Raw genomic sequence first — 17598 nt, 5'->3', positions numbered from 1 at the left:
CCCTCTCCTTGAACAGAAATGCTCAAACTTGAACCGACTCAAACAAATCCATGCCCAACTCATCACAACTGGCTTCATTCACCACTCTCCATCACTCACCAAACTCCTCTCCCTCTCTCAATCTTCAAGCTTAGCATATGCCTCAATGCTCTTCAACAACACCCCACATAAAGCCGACATTATCCTCTTGAACACAATTTTACGAGGATTTGTGAACCACAATTTCCCCGAACTAGCCATCAAAACCTACACAGAAATGATCCAAGACTATGATATTTCTCCTGATAGATTCACCTTCCCTTCATTACTCAAAGCTTGTACTCAAGATCCAGTCTTGACTAACGGAAGATCCCTTCATTCCCAAATTCTGAAACTTGGCCTTGAAACTGACCTCTACACTCAAACTGCACTTATTGCAATGTACTCAGCTTATCGAGATTCTTCCTCCTCAAGAAAAGTGTTTGATAGGATGGAACAGAAGAAGAATGAGATTGCTTGGACTTCCATGATCAATGGGTATGCAAGGAATGGATCTCCAAGAGAGGCATTGCAGCTTTTCTTCTTGATGAAACAAGAACAAGGTTTAGTCATCGATGAAGTCACTATGGCCTCTGCAGTTTCAGCTTGCGGAGAACTGAGAGATTTGAACTATGGCAAGAGGCTTCATTATGAAATCAAGAAATCAGGAATGAGAATCTGCGTGGTTCTTGGGACTGCTCTTGTTGATATGTACTCAAAATGTGGGGAATTGGATTTGGCAAGAGAAATTTTCGACATGATTCATGATGATGATAAGAATGTGGTTTCTTGGTCTGCTATGATATCTGGATATTCTCAGAATAATCAGGGAAATGAGGCTTTAAGATTGTTCAAGGAGATGGTTTCTAATTCTGGTCACAAGCCAAATGAGATCACAATGATGGCAGCACTCTCAGCCTGTGGTCAGACTGGTGACTTGAATCTAGGGAAGTGGATTCATGCTTATATCGATAAAGCGCACCTTGATCATTCAACTGGCTTGATGAATTCCCTTGTCGATATGTATTCAAAGTGTGGGAAGATAGAGCTAGCCTTTGAGATATTCAGTGAGATGCCGAAAAAGGATATTATTTCGTGGAATGTGATTATAAATGGGCTAGCGCTACATGGGTTTGGTGATCGAGCCTTGACTCAGTTTGATCTGATGCAAAAAGCAAGAACAGTGCCAGATGACATTACATTTATTGGTGTTTTATCAGCTTGCAGTCATACAGGCTTATTGAAAGAAGGGTTGTTTCATTTTCAAAACATGAAGGAAACGTATAGGATTGAGCCGAAATTGGAGCACTATGGATGCATGGTTGATTTGCTCAGTAGAGCTGGAATGCTAGAAGAAGCTCAAAAGCTTGTCAGAGAGATGCCAATTGAGCCAAATGGGGCGGTCTGGGGAGCCTTACTCAGTGGATGCAGAGTCTATAACAACGTAGAGCTAGGAGAGGAGGCAGCCAAGCATCTTCTTGAAATTGAACCAAACAATGATGGCAATTATGTTCTTTTATCGAACATTTATGCAAGAAAGAAACAATGGGAAGAAGTGAGGGGCGTGAGGCTTCTTATGCATTTAAGAGGCATCAGAAAAGTACCAGGTTGCAGCTCAATTGTGATGGATGGAGGTAGCCATGAGTTCACTGTAGGAGACAGAGCTCATCCTGAATCAGAGAAGATATATTCAATGCTGAATGTAGTCAGTGACAGGTTGAGAGCTGCAGGTTATAAGGCAGAAACATCAGAGGTGCTGCTGAATATCGATGAAGAAGAGAAAGAAGACTCACTTTCTCAGCACAGCGAGAAGTTGGCTCTGTCATTTGGGCTGATAAAGACGAGGCCGGGTGATGAGATTCTTATATTGAAGAATCTAAGGGTGTGCAGAGATTGTCACTCTGCGTTCAAAATGATATCCAAGCTCTTTCAGAGAAAGATTACTGTCAGGGACAGAAGCAGGTTCCATCACTTTAGGAACGGGACATGTTCTTGCAAAGATTATTGGTGAGCAGGTTCAAATGCTATATTACAAACCAATGCGTGAAATCACTTTCCTCAAAGTTAAACATGACTTATAATGAGGTGATGGTAAAACTCACTGTAACCACGAGCTATCTTTTAAACCATTACCTACAGGAGAATATTCAGATCCATAGAAGATGTGTTATTAATTTCAAAAAACAAGCACTTAGCGCTGGAAAACAATTCTTCCTGCAGGTACATTCCATTATGCAGAGATATTCTAATACACAAATGTGAGGAAGACAAATCTTCACATAAAAAGTATAAACATATAATTTTATTTGCTTTTATTATCAAGAACATTGATTGTACCACTCTAAGAGCAACTTACAAATTAGAACCCGGGAGCTTTCAGCTTATTTGGAGTTACATCAAAGTAGTAATATTGATTATATGCCCCAAGGAGACACCTTGTCCGCTCAACTCTTTTCCATACAGGTTGTGTAAACTGAACTGCGTTCAGAGCTTTGATATAGATGGGGTTTTAGAGTTGCTTCTCTCAGGAAGTTTCAAATCTTCCCACAAAGCTTCGTCAACCTTGGCAAAATATCGATCCACCATATCATCATCTAGCATGTCAAGTCTAGCCGGATTCCACTGCAAAGCGATTAATGCAATGGGTGACTATCATTGATAATTCATTTTATCATATTTCTCTTCCCTTAAAAGTAAGTCATTTCAAGCAGGTAGAGGGATTAGTATAAAATCTAACCTTTGGGTTTCTGTCTTTATCCACTAAAATAGCCCTACACCCCTGCAAATAAAAGCTGGCTTATTAGCTTAAAAATTATCTATTTTAACTTTTAATGATCTAGAAATACCTCGATGAAATCCTTGCTGAGTTCTCTTCGTAGAACATGGCAACACGTCCTGTAATCTTTGATAAGGCATTGGCCAATTCGCTGCGTCCTACCTTCTCTGATCTGGAGTCTCACCGCAAGTAGTTGAAGGATTCATATGCATCTTATCAATCTAGTTAAATCTTCATATACTAGTATTAAATAAATCACTTAAACATAACCAACTCAGCTTAAATCTCAAAAGTGGAGGATTGCAGTCGTCAATTAATCAGAACAAGGCAAGCGCTGATAACTCGAGCAGCACATACTAAATTTCTTAATCAGCAATGAATGTAGAACATTTGCCTGATGTTAAAATTGTTGTGTTATTGCATAATTAATAGAAAATTTGAGAGATAATCAAGCGGAGTAAATCAGTCGTGGTTTTGGTCATGGAATGAAGCCCACAAAATTAAGTTGCAAGGCAGGTCCAATTCATGATTAGTTTTGTGTCATAGATTTTGTTAGACAAGAAAAACATTAACAACGAAATTAATGCATATAAATAAAATCTGATCTAGGAAGAAGAAATGGGTATGTGCTTCTGAGCTGAAAAATGATAAATCAGTTCGTGCCCGATGCAAATGGAGATGGTGGACAATAACATTGCAATATCTTTAATCATTGTCATTTGGCACTTTATTATTTAACTTGTGTATTCAAAAGTATTTTACGGGATAAAGAATCGCTCTCGCTGTGTTCCAAAGAGGCAGCTGAATTCTCATAATGACACAAATTTGATCCAAAGAGGCAGCTGAATTCTCATAATTTGACACAAATTTGAAGCTTTTATCAGTATTCTCTTAGCACAAATCATGGACTACCTGCAACAGATGTTGAGTTAATGTGACTCGGGGTAAAGCAAGATAAATAGATAAGACGCAGGATAATTTGTTCTGTAGATATGGCCTACAGTAAACTAAGCACAGAAGAGAAGCAGTTTAGTGCTGCCCCAGAGACAGGTTGTTATGAAGGCTCTAATAAATAAGATGAACTTGGCTACTTTCAAAAGGACTCAGTTGAATCCTTCCCTTGCAAATTTAATTATACAATATTGACATTATAAGTCCACTCCGTTAAAGTTTGTTGGAGTTGCGGAAGCTAGATGAGTAATTGATTTTAGTTTTAGAGGATTGAGAATAGAGGAAGTAGAAAGGAAATGAAAAATTGGAAGGGAAGAGGCTAGCTTGAAGAAACTTTGTTTTAATTGCTTCAAAGCTTGTTCCCAATGCTTACATTCATTGCCTATTTATAGGCACATATAGAACTATCTAGAGCATAGATATTTTACATGAAACATTCTAGAGTATATTATAATATTCCTATATTCTAGATATATCTTATTTTTGTCATATTTCTAGTCCTAGTTATCTCTAGAAGCTTTCCATATTACAAGGTTATTGTAGAGTGTTCTAGAATTACAAATTATCTTCTAACAAAGTAGACATAAAAAATTTAGTGTTAAAATCAAATTTTGAGTTTTTTCTTTTAAATTTTTCTTGCTCTTTCATTGAACAGCCTAAATGGCGAGCCGCTTAGTTTTATGGCCTGGAATGTTTAAAGCCTAACAACAGTGGTGTGTGTACATGGAGCTTGAAGTGTTTAGATCATGAAATAATGTTTTCACTTAATTTTATACGCTAAAAGTATCTAATGGACTAGTAAAATTCTAAATTCATTGTGCCTAATTTAGACATGGGAAGGCAAATTGAGAACCATTTACTTCTTTATTTTTAATATACATAGTGTAGAATAAATGTAACGCAATCTTCCATTTGATCTAACTGTTCAATATGAATGGAAAGGATTCAACTTTGAATTTCAATAGCCAAGTCTTATGTGTACTATATTAGGTTTGAAATAAGTAGGTAGAAAACGGACGGCCTAAATAATGAGTTGCTTCGTATGTATAAAATTTAAATAGCCAAGTCTTATGAGTACTATTTTAGGTTTGAAATAGCCTTCATATGTATAAAATTTATAAATGAATATGCAGGAGTTTATGATTGGAAATAGATATAATGATAATGTTGCTCAAAGCCATGAAACAGTGTCCTAATTTGTCATCATATCATCATCAGGTAAGCCTTTCGCTTTTGCCAATAAGCAGAAAAAAAAACTTAAGCCAAAAAAAATGATGTTGGCTTTAAGCAACACTTAGAATCGAGAAATCTCCAACAAAGTGTAGACTGTAACTTGGTAACTTGACGCCGACACTCTCAAGGTAACTATGGGCACAAAAGTATGGTGTTTGGGAAGTTTAAATTTGAACAAAGGAGCATAATAGATAAAACTATAATAGCAGTCCCCGGTTTGTACAACAAGAAGTATCCATAGTGCTAAGCATCATACTGTCGTGTTATGTATATGCACATAATTATTTAGCGAGAGTGATTACTAAAGATAAGCATATTCCTAGGGACGTGGAGAAACATATGTAAAGATCGCAAGCTATGCATACCAATCTGAGAGAAATTTTAAGACTGGTAGGTGATGCCTTCTTCAATGAATCAATTGCAGCAGAAATCCACTCCTCGCGAACATGAACTGCCTCCAGCTCCTGTAATAGAAGAAAAAGGTAATTGTTATTGTGAAAATGAATAAAAAGAAGAATATTGCTACATTAGATGATACACCATAGGGAAAAAGGGACAAAGATAGTCTAAATTTTGCTCTTGCAAAAAGCGTCAACTTACAAGAGCAGATAAAATTTCTTCAACAGTTCTTTTAGAGAAGCATCGGTCAATCGTATCCAACCTGCAAGTAAACAGGAAGACATCAGACTGAAAAGATAGAAGACAAATATACCATAAAAGTGAGGCATGGTGCTGGCAACTAAAACATACTGACTTCCAGTTTGATAGGTCAGCAATGTGAACAGACGTCTTATTATCACTGTATAAACTCATAGGACATTCTGGCTGCAGCTCCGGGGTATGGGCTTTAGGGGGGCTCTGGTGCAAGGGTTAGGACTGACAAGGATGATCGGACTTGATGGGGATGGCTGATGGGGGTGGCTGTGGCGTTGATAATGGTAGCTGGGGAAGATGATTGCCACGGGGAAGATGAAGATGATGGCTGCGGGGATGATCGACTTGAGATGGTGGATGCACAGATGATGGCTGCAGTGATAATAGCGGCTGAAGAAGGCTGTCGGAAACATGGGTTAGGGCTGGGGAGGGATTAGAATTAGGGTTTAGAGAGAACGTTGATGGACTCTGATACCATATTAGAAGTGGAAATTAGAGATGATTTATTTCTCCTCTCTACCTTTATTTATAATAGGAAACTAATACAAACCCTAATTACTGAACAAATTAAATAACTTTTAAACATAACAACTTACTAAAACTAAGTCCTCAACATACTAAAACTAAGTCCTCTCATAACATTAGCCAACTCTATTGGCAAACTATACATTGAAACTTTTTATTCAGTTCCAACAGGTCCCACAAATTCAATCAAACCAGACACACCATAGTTGCTATCCCCACTGTCAATCTTGTCTACTTCATAACCAACTCTGCTATCAATTATTACATTGAAATATTTTATTCTTAGTACCTAAAAATCAAAATTAAAATGCAATAGACAATAGGATCAAAATCCTAAATTGAAATTCAACATATTCAACTCCACTAGTTATAGGGATCAACCAGTTCATAATAATAGCACAACTTCCTTCAAAGGAGAGATATTATGTGTTGGTTTTAAAGAATGTACTCCACAAACAAAAGATGCATTCATAAGGTAATGGAAGTGTTGAGAACAATACAACAGTTTCGAATAAACTTACCTATTATAGGCACTGCTTTCTTTCACAGGCATCTGTTGTGAAAACTGATCAATGATTCCACAAACAGTAAAAGCATCAGAGCTGTTCACACCAATAAGGGATTCCTCCAGCAAAACTAATCTCTGATAAGTGACAAAAGAACAAATAAGAATCGCATCTCATCTCCAAATGTGAATCCAACCTACTTAGAAAGGAGATACTGACTTAAATATAACGTAAGAAAATGTTGAACAAACACAGCCCTAAACAAAAACCGTGAATTGTAGCAGACATCTGACCTGTTGGACATAAAGATATTTGAAAGAGCCAAAAAAAAAAACACATTAAAACAGCTTGTAAAGACAGATCAATAGAGGTATTTCAGACGAGTTCCCAAAACAAAATGAAAAATTAATAGGAAGCCACTCATGATTCATAATTAAGTAGTTATGTGTGCAAAGGAAACTATACCGCTGAGGGAACAAAGTGAGTTGCAAGTCCACAAGCAAGCAATTCAGCCCCATCTAACCTTGCACCCGTGAGACCGACATACTCTCCTGTAATAGAAGCATTTACACTATAAATAAATATGAAAGAAATTTCCAGAAGAAATATCAAATAACATTTATCAGTTTTGACTGATAGCACATTGTGTTTTTGTGATTCACATAATTTCACATAAAGGTGCAAGCCACTCAAATCCATTTGTAGAAAATAGGGAACATAAGACTTGATCCATGAGGCATGACCTATCAAAATTCAGTGCACTTGTAATGTAGGGGGAAAAAATTCAGTCTAAATGTTGTCACATGGACAGGCATGCAAGCATACATGTATACATGTATACATCTGTGTAGATATCATACCTATACAAGTCAAATCAGAGATGCAGCAAGCATGAATGTGTGACACCCTGAGTGAAGAACTTCTCAGAATGTCAACCGTCCAGGGTACTCCCTTGAGTCTGCTTAATTATAGAGTTTTGTTCAACTATTTGTCTCTTAAATTGCTAGCTCTGATTAACTCTTAGGTTCATAAACTTTGGATTATAACTTGTTTTAGTGGCATCTTCTTCCCGTTATCTACCCTGAAGACCACCTTGGCACCCTCCTTGCACCATTAGTAGGGAATGGTTCCACAAAGAGACTTGCTTCTTGTGTAAACCCCTATCTGAGAAAAGGCATCTGAAAGGAATGATAAACCCGGACTTGGGACTACTCAATATCAATTTGGGTGTAACATAATGACTGGTAACAAAAATCTTATAAACCTGAATAGATAAATTTAGAACTGGGTTGCTTCTATTAAAAAAACCTACATTCTATGTTAATTGACATTTGAAATGGAAGTAACATGTGTATTATCTAACTTCTATTCAGACTTATAATTATGATATTCTAATTAAATTTTCTCTTATGAAGGTCTAAAGTGTCAATTTTCCATCCCTTGACTGCATAATTAATACCATTCATCTTTATATACGTTGACCAATACATAGATACACCAATATCACTTGACTTCCAGTCTCTTTCGAATAGAGGCGGAAATTGTTCTAATTTAGTAAAAACATTAAATTGCAACCATTAGAGGAAAGATCAAATAGTAATTTTTTTTTGTATCCTTGTTTAGTTTATCAAGATCAACATGAATGGTGGTAGCGAGCATCTAATAAATGGTGAAAATGAACTTTCTTCTATGGTCGAAAGAAGCAACTGACTCTAGGTGAAATATTCGTAAGGTGACTTGCCTAACGATTTTACTTGCATAGTTTTCTTTTCTTTTTTTTTTCTTCTTCATTTTTCCCCTTTTTGGGTCGATCTTCAATTTACATAGTTGTACATAAAAACATAAAAATATTTGTATATAGTTTCACATTTTACATTTAAGCCTAAGGAGGTTTAACACTTGAGTATCCCAACATATATAAAAAAGACGACAAAGCATGTAGCACGTCAGAAAAGATTTGAAATTTGAGGAACCATCCAACCAGTGTTAAGAAGAAATAGATAGTTGATAGGATTATACATAAAGAGTATAATTATAAAAAATTACCAATTCTAACATAGGCTATTGCAGTAAAGCGGTTATACGATTGAATTTTGCAGATGTTCAAATTATCAGCGAGTTTCGATAGATTTTATGCATGATCTTTTGTATGCCCTGAGTATTCCCAACATATGGGCCAACATGTCATCTTTTAGCATTTAACAATAACAATACAACATGAAGGTAGATATTGATGAATATGTCCCCATATAGTACTTCACATATTAAATCTAAGTATCCTGCTTGTTTATTTTTATTTTTAACCCTATACCTTAGCTTTTTGTATGGATTGAACAGATGTCTGTTAGATTTTACTATTTAATTAGATATATGAGAATTAATCTGCATTAAGTATTGCAATGTTTACAGATGTGAGATATGTATATTTTTCATTCACTTTGTCCGCTATTTACTATATATATCTACATATTGCTTATCTGACATAAAACTCTCCTGCAGCCACGTATCTGATATCGGTCATCTAGAACTCTGCTCTTTGCGACTCGATAAATGTTCTACTTGGAGAAACTAATCCATAGTACTCTTTTATGTAGTTCAGTCCTTCAATAGTTCAGAAGTTAGGATGGGAATTTAATAACTTACTGCTTCTTCCAATAGCCAAGGAGCCAGATATATTTTGGTTTACATCAGGTTGAGTGTATGATTAGCAGTTAAAATATATTAGGTGATCTTTAAATGGTAACACAAGGGGAAAAGAAACATCTTATTTGGTCTTAACACTGACCAAGCAAAAATTTAGGCTAGAATCAAAAACTATTTGGAGTTATGATTCAATCAAAAAAACTTGAATTTTAGTTTAAAGCTTATCCTCGTGATCACTTTTTCTCTATTTACCTTCAATTTCTTTTCTATTTTTTGCTCCTCTTCTTTTCTTTGGTTTACAATATATAAGAAAGAACAGATGTTGATTTTTTCCACTGACTAGTACAGAACAAAGTGATCTTTAGTTGGCTTATAATTTTCTGATGGTGAAGAGGAGTTTTTCTTTTTAACTGACATTAAGATAAGATACATATGCATAAAAAAGAGTTCAAGAAATATCGAAGGTGTTACAGAGATGTTGAGATTACCAAAGTATCCAGGAAGCCTTGAGAGAAAATATGAAGCGCCTATATCCGGGAACAAACCTAATGCTGTTTCAGGCATAGCAAACACCTGCAAATGGTTAGAAGATATAGAGTTAACCTCGCAAATGAGCCTCCTTATAGGAAAAAAGCAGAGGAAAATTTTGAAACTTATTCCAGTGCGGGTAACACATGCCGTCTATTAGGGCAATGTGATTTTATTCTTCATATACTTCCACACAACATACACATCAAAAAATTCTCCTATTGACTAATAAGAAGTGAGAAACGAACATCAAAATAATTTCATAACACGAGAATATCTAAACATATTATTTGATTAGATCAATATAGAGTTACTTTTATGTAGAATTGTGACTCAGAGATATGAGAATACTAACTATGAATCTCTTCAGTGGTTTTGGTTTCAATTATGAGAAGTACTAGAAAGAAATTTGTAACATGCTTCCAGTGAAGCTTGGATGGATAATAAAGGGTTAAAAACTCAAACCTCTGTTAACCACAAGTGGGAAATCCCTCTTACAATGCAGAAAAGTACATGATTACATGTAAAAGTTGCTTGAACATTACATCTTAAGATGCCTTGAACTTGTCACTTATAGAGAATATGATAATTGATATTAACCCATTAATCACGAATCTAAATCGTTTTCCAGCAAACATCATGTATAAAATCATGAAAGTCCAGGAAAATGACAATGTCATTGATATTCTATATTCATATGAACTCATAAGTTTTAAATTAGAAATAACAGAACGTATAACTTCTTTATTTATATAATCATATTGCATGCTCACTATGTCATACTCTACTCGTATGTGTTGTAACATAAGCATATGGACATCATAACATATTTTTCTCTCCCACTGACGCGACAGGTTCACCCAGACCCGACTTCTAATATTAAGGTCAGACCTAGATAACAAACATCAAAATTTAGTCGGCCCACCTAACCCGAAAACATGATATTAATCCAACTGAGTTAGAGGCATGCCGTTTTATCTATTTTAACCCGAATAATAGGTTCACATATTTTAGACACGAATATAATAGCATGAAACACAATTGTCCTAGTGTTCATAAGTGGTTGGCTTTGTTACCACACAGGCTTTAGAATCGGCTACATGAATCCTGTTCTTCCATTAACTTCAAATAAAGCAACAAACTCAAGACTCGAGAGACAAAGCTTCAATCATATCATGAGTTAACTGATGGAAAAAAAAATCAACAAGTCATTGATACTGTACCGATTTCTCTGTAGCGACTCGAAACTTCCCATGAATTGAAACACCTGCCCCGCCTCCCATTACAATTCCATTAAGAATAGAAACCTTCAGTAATCAAATCAAACACATAATTACATATATAGACAGTCATACTGAAGTATTTAGAAAAGAAGTAGTCATATGAATCACCTGAGGTTTTCTATAAGTTGCAATTATATAGTTCAAGATAAACTCATTCCAGAAAAAGTTTGCACCATTAGTCCAATAACCTGTCACATAAGTAAGTAATACTTAATACCACAAGAATCAAGCTCAAAATTGAACTGTTCAATAAACCATATCAGTACATCAGAAACTAAAACTATTCGATGTACAATTATAGTTGGTGGAGGCATTTCATACAGTGAGAAAGCTAGCCAAAATTCTTTGTATCACAACATTAAGGACATTACATTCCAATTCCAGAAATGAATAAACTAGCATGTACATTTTGTATATAAACAAGTTTTTTGTGATCACGGTACTATATTTGCATTAGTTGCCACTAAAGAACTTCACTCAAGATTGGATGGATGCTAAATAGGTATAAAAAATAATACCTTCAGTAACAGAACGAGCAACTGCTGCTACATCTCCTCCAGCACAAAATGCTCTTCCTTGTCCCTAAAACCAAAGCCCAGAACGAAGACTTAACATGCAAAATCAACAGATAATTATTAACCGCATAAGCTAGTAAGCATGACTAAGGACACGACACAAATATGACAAAGACACGGATGTAACACATCTCAGACAGGATCAGATAGCAAAAGCTCGGAAAGCACGTTTGGACTCAGAGTCAGGCACATGTATGACTGTGTGTGGCAGGGGCGGAGCCAAAGGCACTTCAAGTTTGACAACCTGAAATCTGAAGACCTTTGGTGCCTATTTTAGCCTATAAATGTACATGGCTTTTCATATTCTTTAAAAAAGTAAAAGTTATAATTCATTTTCGTTTAATATAACCATGTTGGGAAATAGCCTCGTATTTCAGGAAATGCTACTTGGACTTGGATTGGCGATTGAATTTAATTGGAAAGAATCAATTACAATTGGAATTAAATTTTAGTTGGAAGAGAATTAAAATTGGTAATCCAAATCAAAAGAGACCTACATGAATTTAAGAGAGGGGAAAACTCTTTAAATATCCTTGAGTGGTTTATCATAAATTTAAACCATAGGAAAGACAATGAGAGTTGCATATTATAAGAGAGAAGTATAGAGAACTAAGGAGAGAGAGATCTTATGGTGAGATTGATAGAAGGCGCTTGTAGAATTTATAGTGATCACAAAAATAGATTGTATCTTGTAAATCTCTAGAATAAAAGAAGACTCAAATTTCTCTCCGTGGACGTAAGCGATTGCCGAACCATGTAAATCTCGTGTCTGTGCTCTTGATCTATTTTCTGTGGCTTATAGATTTCTCTTTTGTTCGAACTAGTTATTTCTTGGAGTTTCCCCTAGCCCGGTGATCGATTAGTCTATGAATAAAGAGGAGATCTAATCAGGTGGTTCAGCGACGCTTTCGCATAGATCGTCAGTTGGTGCACAACGATTGATGTCGGGTTGCGGGTGGCATGCGCAAACAATTGCTATCAGAGTGTCAAGTGATACTACATAAGTGATATCACAACTGATATTAGAGCCAGATTTAGATTAGATCAGATCTGTCTATAAGGAAATGTTTGATCTTGCAATATGGAATCAGAAAGTTCTCTAATGGTGAAAACCGTGACTGAAAAGTTTGATGATAAGAGGGACTTTGGGCTTTGGCGGAAAAGGATGATTCAATACGACCTACATCAAGCCTCGCTAAGAGTGGACAAGAAGCCAAAGAAGATGACGAGTGATGAGTGGAACATGATGGATTGGAAGGCGCTGAGTTCGATTCTACTGTCTCTTTTGTATGAAGTAGGATACCACGTAATCTATAAGAAGACTGCACTTTGTATATAGAAGAAACTCGAGGAATTGTACATGGCCAAAAATGCGTCCACAAACTTGTACTACGTAGCAGTTATATGGACAGCGGATGAAGAAAGGTACAACAATATTAAAGCATCTGAGCAACTTCAACATAGAGTGAACGAGTCAACGGCGAAAAGGTTAAAGATTAATGACGACAAAGCAATAATTTTGTTGAGTTCTCTTCTAGCAAGTTATCAATATCTAAGGACATCCTAACCATAGGCAAAGAGACAACAACTATGGACGAGATCAAAGCGGTGCTCCTCACAGATGATTTTTAGCAGTGACAGGGTGTTGGTGATAATTCGGGTTTGCTGGGTTAGTAGTAAATATGCAAGAGTAGAGATCTTCAAACGGGACAAGTTGGCAGGTTAAGCGGTGCTTCTTCTACCAACAAAAGAATCATGTCAAAAAAGACTGCTACAAACAGCAAGAGTAGTTGAGGGGGAAAGATGGGGATCGGGTGGCCCAATTTTCATATGCATCGGGTATAGAGAAAAATCAACAAGCGGACTTGTTAGCAGTTTTTGAGGACGAAAGTCAACAAGTCACTTAGATAGTTTTCGGGAACACTTCTTGTGAAGATTAGATATTGGATTCTAAAACATTGTCTCATATATGTTCCCAAATAAGCATGTTTGACTCTCTAGTGTAAGGAGTTAACGAGACTGTCCACACGGTGAATGGCACATGGTGCGACGTCGCTTGTATAGGAACAGTCACAGTTCTAGAATGAATGGGGAGTATGGTCGCCTTTAAGAATGTTTTGTTAATCCCGAATGCGAGGGAGAATCTGATATTTATTGGAGTGCTTGGCTCTATGGGGCACCGAATCCAAGTGCGTGAAGAAGTTATCACGGTATACCACGCTAGGAATCCCGTCATAGTTGGGAAGAAATGTATAGATGGCATGTCAGGTGTCTGAGAGAATTGGTGTTCAAGGAGGAGCTTCGTCTTCAAGGAGGTTGTGCGACCACGAGGAAGAGAAGTTGGCAATGAACTTGGATTCCAAGGGAGATCCGAAATGAGAGTTCAACTGCAGGTGAAGGAATTAAGACCAAGTATGTAACAAGTCAACGATCGGGCTTGGAGAGTGCAACAATAGAGGTTGTGTCAAGTCATCAAAAGGCTTGACATCAATACACGAGCGATGATCACTCTAATGCCCTTTGGGAGAGGGGGCTTAAGGTAATTTCTCAAAGGTGTTCATTCTCTACAGTTTTACAATGATTGCAACATAAGGTTACAATGAAGGATCAGCATTTCCGAAGGACGCTTCATACAAGCCTAAGGTGGAGATTGTTGGGAACTAGCCTTGTATTTCAAATAATCCTAGTTGGACTTGGAGTCGGATTGAATTTAATTGGAAAGAATCAATTACACTTGAAATTAAGTTTTAATTGGAAGAGAATTAGGATTGATAATCCAAGTCAAAGGAGTCCTACATGAATTCAAGAGAGGAAAAACCTCTTTATATACCCAATGAGAGGTTTATTGTAAATTAAGCAATGTGAAAGGTAAGGAGAGTTGCATATTGTACGGAGAAGTAGAGAGAACTAAGGAGAGAAATTTAGGGTTTTGAGAGATCTTTTGGTGAGATTGAGAAAGGGTATCTCACGAAATATTTAGAGATCATGAGAATAGATTGCATCTTGTTAATCTCTAAATAAAATAAAACTCAAATCTCTCCCTGTGGACATAGGAGATTGTCTGAAGTCTGAACCACGAAAATCCCATGTTTTTGCTCCTGTTTATTTTCTGTAATTTATAGCTTTCTCTTTTGTTCGAACTAGTTGTTTCTCAAAGTTTCCTCATGGCCTGATGATCGATTGGTCTACGAAGAAAAAGGAGATCTAATCATGTGGTTCAGTAATGCTTCCGCGGGCTATGCTTCTGCATAGATCGTCGGTTGATGTGTAATAATCGATATTGAGTTGCAAGCAACGTGCTTAAACAACTATTATAAATATTAATACAAAGGATAATTTTTATCTTTGACACATAAACTTAGCACAATAAGTTATAACTCTTATCATATTAACTTCAACAACTACTAATTAAAGAAGAAAGCTTTTGGTTAGAAAATAAAAGTAGTGTAATTTTAAAAATTGATTACTACAAATAAATAAATAATTTAAAATTAAATTGTTTGACTTTGAGGAAAAAAGTTTTGCTCTTTTAGTGCACTGCCCGCCCAAAACTCTGGCTCCACTCATCTATGTGTTGGTATGTATGTGTATAAATTAATAGCTAAAATAAAGACTAACCCACCAAACCACAACAACCCCCCCCCCCAGAAAAAAAAAAAAAAAAAAAAAAAAACACAATAGTGCTATGCAGCAATCTATAAGGAAAGAAAGAGAAGCCAGATTAGTAAAGAGCAGGTATGAGTCACATTGCATAATTTAATCTATGCATTATTAAGCATTTAAATAAGGTGTTTGAGACAGTTGTTCTAATTTTACATATTGCAAGATAGGAAGGGTTAAATGAGTTCTCTGCTTTTCAATAAAATATTTATTATAAAAGTTACAACCATTTGCAAATCATGAAGAAAATATAGCTAAATAACTTAATTCTTTCTTTATCAATTTTTAAGTTTCCTCAAACTACGTATAACTACTATATAAGATGAGTTAGACAATAAAATGAAGTTATACTTTTGAAATATATATACATACACGTTCATGTAAAGTTACCAATAAAATTTTAATATTAACCTAATAATTATCAAAATACATGCATCAGATAATCCAGAAGTAATAAAAAATAAAAGATACATGAAAGGCAATATCCACGTGAGAGGATTGTTCTTAAATTTTACCAATCAATAGATTGCTTTATGATTTTCTTGGTGACTACAAGTCACTTCTTTATGCTAAATAAGCTGCCAGCTCATGTCCCTGAGTGTATACCGGATATAAGCTTCCTCATGACATGTATATGAGTGTGTGTGTGTAGGTGTGTGTAGGTATATGTGTAAGTGTAGGTGTAGGCAGAGGTGTAGGTAAGTACGTACCATTTTATCCCGCCCTAACATGCCTAATTTGTCAACCCAGGTTATCTAAGCCCTTTATCTAAGAGGTAATTTCAGCAAAATGAACCCAATTTAAAGCTCCTTAAATTGTAATGAAACTTATCGCAAAGTCGAACTCCGGAGATATGGACATATTTTACAAAGCACAAAGAATAAAAATCATTAGGCAATTAAACCAAGAAATAGAAAAGAAAATAAAAAACATTAGGCTATTAAACCAAGAAACAGAAACATGAAAGCTTGTAGAAGCAAAACAAGCTGAAAGCTATGCATAAATATAAAATTATGTCCTTTATTGACAAAAACTATAACATTACTCATTTGTTCCTTTGATGTTTGTCTACGCAAGGTCTTATTATATCCAACCACATAATGAAATATAGTGGGTCTACACATACAAAAAGTAAGGAGTCGGTAATGTTTGATACAGCATGTTCATCATAAAACATAACACTTATCGTGTCATCCACATAACTGTCCATTACAATGATGATGTTTGCATCTTATCATCTATAGAATAAGAATCAAATACAAACAATCGTAAAGTAGAGAAACAGTACCTTCACGATTAGTAGCTTGACTTTAGGATCCTCTTCATAAGCAATGAAAAGCTTCAGGAGTTTCAGAATCTGGAAAGCTCCTCACAAACATAAGAATGTGAATCACTAACTTTACAAAGAAAGAGACGGAATTGATTCGATGAAGACAAGTGATTAAAGAAAAGCTCTTTGTCTATCTACTTTTTAAGTTCATGAATCTATAGTTATATTTTCCTAATTTCCTCAAACTATACACAATAACTTCACAAAGATTACCATTTCAGAAGTGAGGGCATTCAATTGCCTTGGTCTGTTCAGTGTCAGTATCCTTGCAGTTCCTTTCTCCTCTACCAAAACCTAAGTAAAACACAAAGAATGCAAACATTAGAAGGAACTTAATCTGCTTTCTGATCAAATAAATGGAAAATAATTGGGTTTTATGCCTGCAAAGAGTGAAGTGTAGAATTAGGTTTTGCATATTATTGTGGGATTTGTGTCTGCGGCTCATGATCCCAAAAAAAATGGAGAGAAAAAAAGAAAAAAAAAAGTGTATAAGATTTGATACCTGGTCAGTATCGGTGATGTCGCCTTTAATTTGGGGAGCAGCCATGATCACAGATCAGCAGCTCTCTTGCTATTTTTGTGCCGCTCCTGTTGTTATAAACAAAGGAGGAGAAAATGGAAGGCTCGAAGACGAGAGACCGGTGTCTTTTCTCATCTCGTACATGGGCTTAAGACTTTAGCCCACATTTTGTTTAATTTCTGTAAAGCCCATGAAATATTAACGCTAACTAGAACTTAGTTTTTCCCACTTTGCGCTTACATACTCCCACTTAGTTTTTGGCAAAATCCTTTTTCTTTTTTTCTTTTTTTCTTTTTTTTAGGGGCTGTTTGGTTCGTTTCCTTGATATAGAGAAATGTAATTCCATGTAAAGAAACACAAGTTTTGAGTTTTTTAAACTTTTCTAAGAAATAGATT

At 35.8% G+C, this 17598-nt stretch overlaps 2 protein-coding genes across 2 annotated transcripts; one reads left to right on the top strand and one right to left on the bottom strand.

Annotated features, from left to right (window-relative positions):
- On the top strand, positions 146–2029 carry LOC109838716 (pentatricopeptide repeat-containing protein At1g08070, chloroplastic-like). Its single transcript, XM_020407138.1, has one exon. The coding sequence runs from the start codon at positions 146–148 to the stop codon at positions 2027–2029; it is 1884 nt and encodes a 627-aa protein (XP_020262727.1).
- LOC109837452 (3-hydroxyisobutyryl-CoA hydrolase 1-like) lies at positions 2293–17331 on the bottom strand. Its single transcript, XM_020405708.1, has 14 exons — positions 17185–17331; positions 16896–16976; positions 16641–16709; positions 11636–11699; positions 11226–11305; positions 11058–11141; positions 9795–9879; positions 7129–7214; positions 6679–6800; positions 5579–5639; positions 5344–5442; positions 2865–2966; positions 2756–2797; positions 2293–2640 (listed from the first exon to the last, which is right to left on the bottom strand). Exons 1-14 carry the CDS (start codon positions 17227–17229, stop codon positions 2503–2505), a joined length of 1158 nt encoding a protein of 385 aa, XP_020261297.1. The 5' UTR covers positions 17230–17331; the 3' UTR covers positions 2293–2502.

The sequence above is a fragment of the Asparagus officinalis genome, chromosome 4 (genome assembly GCF_001876935.1).
Source record: "Asparagus officinalis chromosome 4, Aspof.V1, whole genome shotgun sequence".
In the NCBI taxonomy this organism is placed as follows: Eukaryota; Viridiplantae; Streptophyta; class Magnoliopsida; order Asparagales; family Asparagaceae; genus Asparagus; species Asparagus officinalis.
The sequence above is the reverse complement of the archived record's forward strand: the minus strand, read 5'-3'. Positions and strand labels throughout refer to the sequence as shown.

Coding starts and splice junctions, on each gene's coding strand:
- LOC109838716 (XM_020407138.1), top strand. CDS start 146: ATGCTCTTCAACAACACCCCACATAAAGCCGACATTATCCTCTTGAAC.
- LOC109837452 (XM_020405708.1), bottom strand. CDS start 17,229: ATGGCTGCTCCCCAAATTAAAGGCGACATCACCGATACTGACCAG. Junction 11,306..11,635: donor TGCTCGTTCTGTTACTGAAG/GTATTATTTTTT, acceptor CTTATGTGACAG/GTTATTGGACTAATGGTGCA. Junction 2,798..2,864: donor TCAGCAAGGATTTCATCGAG/GTATTTCTAGAT, acceptor TTTTATTTGCAG/GGGTGTAGGGCTATTTTAGT.